General features: G+C 54.4%; 1 protein-coding gene across 1 annotated transcript in view; it reads left to right on the top strand.

Annotated features, from left to right (window-relative positions):
- The first annotated feature begins 313 nt into the window (after nucleotides 1–313).
- Cspg4 (chondroitin sulfate proteoglycan 4) overlaps nucleotides 314–5,690 on the top strand; it is a 34,802-nt gene continuing 29,425 nt past the window's right edge. The window contains exon 1 of the mRNA XM_055622213.1: nucleotides 314–444. Within this exon, the coding sequence (XP_055478188.1) occupies nucleotides 357–444 (88 nt within the window). The 5' untranslated portion in view covers nucleotides 314–356. The remainder of the gene's footprint in view (nucleotides 445–5,690) is intronic.

Genomic DNA, 5,690 nt, shown 5'->3' on the forward strand with positions numbered 1-5,690 from the left:
CATCCTCAAGCTGACCCTGCCCACAGTGTTCTGAGGGGTCTAAAGCCTCAGAGACCTTGACCCAAATCCTTAAAATGGGTCTGACTTGGCAGTAAAGGTCCTTCAACCCTGACCAAGAACAGGAGCCCAGCACGTCCCCTTTAAGAAGGTTGGGGGTGGGAGCAGGCAGAGGGAGCCCCCGCCCGAAATCCAAGCGCGGGTCGGCGCCTGCCCCGCCCCCGGAGTTAAGTACCGGGCAGCCCTTGCGCCCTAGCCCGCGCGAGGAGCCCGGCTCCCTTGACTTGCGACTCGCTGCTGTCCAGACTCAGCACACTCTGTTCCCTCGCCTTACAAGTCCAGACGCCCAGCCCGCCGCGATGCTTTTCGGCCCGGGACTCACGCTGTCACCTCCAGCCCTGGCCCTGGCTCTTACCTTGGCCTTGTTGGTCAGATCTGCAGCTCCTGGTGAGTGAGGGGTTGAGACCCTGGTCCAGCCTAGGGAGTCTATGTGGGGCTGCACTGACAGGCCAGGATCAGGAGCCCAGGGGCCTGTTTTTCTTCCCCTGCTGAGGATCTGGGGCGAAAGCTGTGATCTCTGTTTATGAGGACCGGAGCCACCCAAGGTTGTCTGGCTTTTCTGACCCTAGAAAGTCAGACCCTCCGGAAAGGGGCCCCTGGAGTCAGGTTGCCAAGGGCGTGGCTCTGCCCACCCAGATTGTCCCAAACAGTTAGGCCGCCTCAGGGCTATCCAGTCTTGTTGCAAGACAGGTTTGGGGTGACCACAGTGGTACTCAAAGGATACCCAGAGGCATATTAAGTGGGTGCCCTGGCCACAGATAACCTGAGGCAGAAATGGGGGTGCTCTGAGGTGAGAAGTGGAGAAGAAGCATAATGCCCCACCCTGTGTGTGCCTAGCCATGGACTCCTCTAACTGCCTTCTGGCCTCTGTACTCTCTCACAGCTCTGTACCCCTCTTTTTGTTCCCAAGGGCTGGCTGGCTTCTGCCCCTATCTCAGCATCCTTTTGCCTTTTCTTCCCACCCTGCTCTCCTCACTGAGAGGACCTGGTTGGTGACAGATTGGACCACCCACTTTTCAGGTTACAGAGGCAAGGCTGGCTGTCACCCCTTAGATATTACTCTGACAACCGGGGGGGGGGGGGACCCGAGCCACGCCTCCTGTCCCTAGCTCTGGTGCCGGACCCAGCAGAGACTGAATGAAAGTATACTTCTGAGAGGTGCTGGGCATCGCCTCTGTTACAGTGCCAGGGCTCTCAGCATTACAGCATTCTTCCTTTGCTGGAGACAAGGTCTGGTTATGCCATAAGATCTGTGGCCTCGGGGCCCATCAGTCATTATTACCAATGTATGAATCAGGCCTTCAGCCTACATCTTTCAGGACCATTTCCAAAAGCAACTATGAGCAGAGAAGGAACTTGAGTCTCCCTTACAGGGGCCCAGGCCACACCCTTCTCACCATCAGATGGAGGAGACCAACTCTAAAGAAGGGCATCACGAGGGATCCAGAAGGGAAATGAGTCAGGGAAGGCCCCCTGTACGAAGGTGACTCTGGGTGGGTCCAGGCTTCCCATTCCTGCTGCACAGTCCTCCTTTCCTAAAATCTCACATCCCTGGTGGTGACCAGACCTAGACGTGTGAAAAGAGAACACTTGAGGCAGCTGGGAGTTCAGCTCATCCAGCTCCCAATTTCCAGCCAAGAGATCAGTTCCCTGCAGCCCCTACATATTTGGGCTTCAATTCTGAGAACAATTCTCAGATACCATCTTAGCACTGACAGCATGAGACATAACAGTAGGGCAACACAGAGATGGGCAGGCTCAGTTGGGGTGTGGCAATGAATGCTGTAATGCCAGCATTGAGGAGGTAGAAGGAAGAGGATTGCACTGTGAGTTCAAGGCCAGCCTGGGCTGCAGAGTGAGTCTCAGAGAAGCCTCAGCTAGAGGGAGACCCTGCCTCCAAAACAAACAAAAAAGAAAAAGGCAGGGGAAGAAGAGAGGTGAAAGAGAAAGGGGTGGGAGGGGGAGAAAACTTGTATTAATTCAGGAGATAGATTCAGGTGAAAAGTGAGGAGGAAATCAGAAACAAGACGGTGGGACAGAGGGCCAGCTGTCCTTGAGTCAATCCTTGAAGGCTGGGAAGGGAGTCTGCACTCCCGTCTGCGGTCCTCAGCCTGGACAAGAGCTGGAGGTGGGTGTAACAGGGTGTTGAAATAGAAAGAGCGGCAGCTTGACTGGAAGGCATATTTTGAGCACAGGACAGGAAGAGCCATTGGGCTGGGACACAGAAACCTTAAATGGCAAAATGACGCCCACAGACAGGCACTGATGGTGACAAGAAGAAGGTACAAGTAAGGCAGGGGGCAGTGGGGTATCTGTTTTGTAACATTGAACCCACCCTGGACTTCAGGAAGGATTTGAGCATGGCTGATATTTCCCCCTATGCCAGACAGAGCTTCTGTATAGCCAACTCTTGTCACCCCTAACCCAGACAAGGGAGGACATCTGTGTGGGGGCCAGACTCACAGGCCAGCATCAGGAGTCCGGGGTCCTGTACTTCCTCCCCAGGCTGATTTCTTTTTGTGGAATCTCCAAGTATCCCAGGTTGTCTGGCTTTCATGACCCATTCATCAGCTTGCCCAGGCCCCTCCTAAGTTCTGCCAGAGGAAAGCATCGCTCCACCTCTCTTGAAGGCGCCTGGGTTTTCTTGTCCTAGCCAAGGCACACTCGGGTGGCTCCCTGTACCTGTGGGCATTCCATAGTATCCAGATCATGGGGTTTTGGAGGAAGTTTTCTTGGCAGCCATTTGGGCCAACATCTCAACTGTACAGACAAGAGCATTGAGACTCCAGAGAGGAAGCAAAAATCTAAGGGCCTTTGCAGAAACTCAGCCACCCAAGAAAAGCCCAGGGAAGAAAGGGAGTCCACTCCTTCTGAGCTCTGTCAGAGGTCTTCAGTAGAGGAACAGAGCTGGGGGAAGCCAGGTGAGAGGGATGCTGGAAGGACAGACTGAGGAGAAAGAAGATGGCATTCCAGGACAAGAAGGCCTGGGGTGTGTCAGAAGATAGCACTGGGGACAGTGACCGCCCTGCTGTACCTCTGCTCTGGGCCTGACCTTATATATCTGACTAAAAGGCAGGATATAAGGTATTGAGGTGGAACCCGCATAGCATTGCCTCGAAGGGGCGTTATTTAAATGAGGATTTTGAGGTTATCTAAATGAGGACCAGAAGCGATGGGGTATTTAGGGCAGCTAGGCTTCAGGGCCCCACATACAAGAAAGAGGATCAGGGTAGATCCTGTTGGCTCTGAGAGTGATTTCAACAGGCACCAGTGGTGTGGAGACATGTGAACCTTGTGTGTGCACCTGGCACGCTGCCTGGGATCTCTGAGGGAGGGCAGAGGCCAAGGCCTTAGCCCAGCCCACCCAGACTCTAGAAGAGCTGCCCCAGAACCAAACATAACTGAGCTCCCCCTCCCAATGTCCACATGCCCAGGCAGGACAAGAAGGGCTTTTTAGCAGTGCCTGCCTGGGCGGGGGCCGTGGGGGAGGGTGAGCCATGCCAGGTGGGCCAGGCTGCTGTTTTCTGGGACCAGGAGGGGAAAGGGCCACGGGGAAGGGAATGGGCGTGTGTGGTGCTCACGCAGGAAGTGTATAGGCTGTCTGGGGACTGGGCGTGCTGCCCAGGATGGGGGAGGGGAGGGGGACTTGGATATCCATGATGTTCGTGCTTGCTTGTTCTCTGGTACACAGAGCTGGGGGCACACAAGAGGACCCACAGGCGCAGGCCATGGTGGTATACAGCTGCTCTCTTAGACCCTGACAGAGGCAGCAAGGGCAGGAGTAGCCGCTGCCTCATCTCCTGAAAGACCTGGGCTTGAGTGGTACCTTGGGGAAGTGGGGGCGCTGGCCAGAGCTGCAGTCCCTGATCAGCACCAGGAGCAGATGAAGGAGTCTGTGAGTGGACTTTAAGCCTGCTTCCTCTTTGGTTTTCTGTTGTTCTGCTGACTCCCCCACAACTGCAGGCCAGGTGGAGAGCCCCTCCAGCGCTCCCCCTGCCCCAGCCTATGTCAATTCTGCCAAGCTCTCTGGAGGAAAAACTCTAAATCTCAAACTCAGGTGGAGTGGGTCCGGATGCACTGTGTTGCCTTCATTGCTGAATCTGCAAGGAATCTTGGAATTAGCTGGATTAGCAGCAATAGTTAAGTGTTTAGATCCTTTCTAGGGCAGGGTTCCCTAGGTCTCTGGTCTCCAGGAGAATCCAAACCTCCTAGCAGGGGGAGGGTCAAGCCGGTTCATGACTCAGTCTGAGCACTTGCCTCCAGAGCTAGCCATGTGGGTGCAGGAGCACAGAGCAGGAAAGTTTACGGACAAGGAGACTGGGCTCAGAGAGAAATAAGGACCCACCCCGCCCCCTGCCAATCACTCTAGGCATTCTCATTCATCCCAACAGAATGAGCCATCCCAGATCAGGCCAGCAGGGTGGGGACATGCACCAGAGACCTCACACCACCACCACCACCACCAACCCAGAAGAGAGCTATCTCTAGATAGCTACCTCTAGAGAGGTGCAAGTCTCTGTCCCTCCAGAAATTGACTCCGTCTTTCCAAGTCCTCCTACCTCAGAGCAGAAACAAATACCCTATTAAAAAACCTCCACCTACTTCCAGCTAGAGCCAAAAAAGAAGCCACGCGTTTGTCTCTGATATGGGCTGTAGCCTGGGGCTGCTGTCTAGGTGGTAGATGTTCTGAGGTAGTATGGGTGGACCTGGCCAGGAGCAGCGCCTGTCTTGTTGACCAGTCCTTCTCAATCAGTGCCTACCCACTCCCGCCGGCTCGAAGCCTGTGGAGGAGCCAGCTCTGCCAACTCTGATGTGCGTTAGCCAGGCTGCCAGCCATGGCTCATGCTTACTTAAATGTTTCAGCATGTTCCCTCCCCATCTTCCTCCACAGACTTCACAGCAGAAACTCTGAGTCCAGACCAGTCCCAAGCGGGTCACAACAGGGCTCAGGAGGCTGCTTGCCCTGGAGTCACATAGTGCCTCCAGAATGGATTGGGGGCCATGTCTCCCTGCCCTTTGTCCTTATTCCTGGCATGGGCGGTGGCCTCAGTCAGAGGACCCAGCAGCCCCGTGGAAACAGATGCCCCATCTCCTTTTTCCTGACTCATAGCTGAGTACCGGGTTGGTCCACAGGGGGCTGTAGAGATCACTGTGCTGACCAGAAGTTCAGAATGTGCCTCAGAGTGCTTCCTGGGGTCACACTCCAGCCCACCTGGAGGTACATGATCCTGGGGCTATGGGATGTCTCACCCAGTGCACGTGTAGCAGCTTCCTGAACAAATGTTTACAGATTGAGTTTTGTCTGCTTTTTGCCAGGAGTGATGGCCCATACCTGTAAACCCTGTACTTAAAGGAAGCATGGCCAGCCTAGGCTACAGAGCAAGACACTGTCTCAAAATAATAACAATAACAAAAGCAGCCTGTAATCCCAGCACTTGGGGAGGCAGAGGCAGAGGCAGACAGATCTCTGTGAGTTGGAGACTAGCCTGGTCTACAAGGTGACAGCCAATGCTACACATAGAAACCCTGTCTCAAAAAACGAAAGAAAGAAAGAAAGAAAGAAAGAAAGAAAGAAAGAAAGAAAGAAAGGAAGGAAGGAAGGAAGGAAGGAAGGAAGGAAGGAAGGAAGGAAG

Source organism: Psammomys obesus, unplaced genomic scaffold (genome assembly GCF_907164565.1).
Source record: "Psammomys obesus unplaced genomic scaffold, mPsaObe1.curated_primary_1811, whole genome shotgun sequence".
Taxonomy (NCBI): domain Eukaryota; kingdom Metazoa; phylum Chordata; class Mammalia; order Rodentia; family Muridae; genus Psammomys; species Psammomys obesus.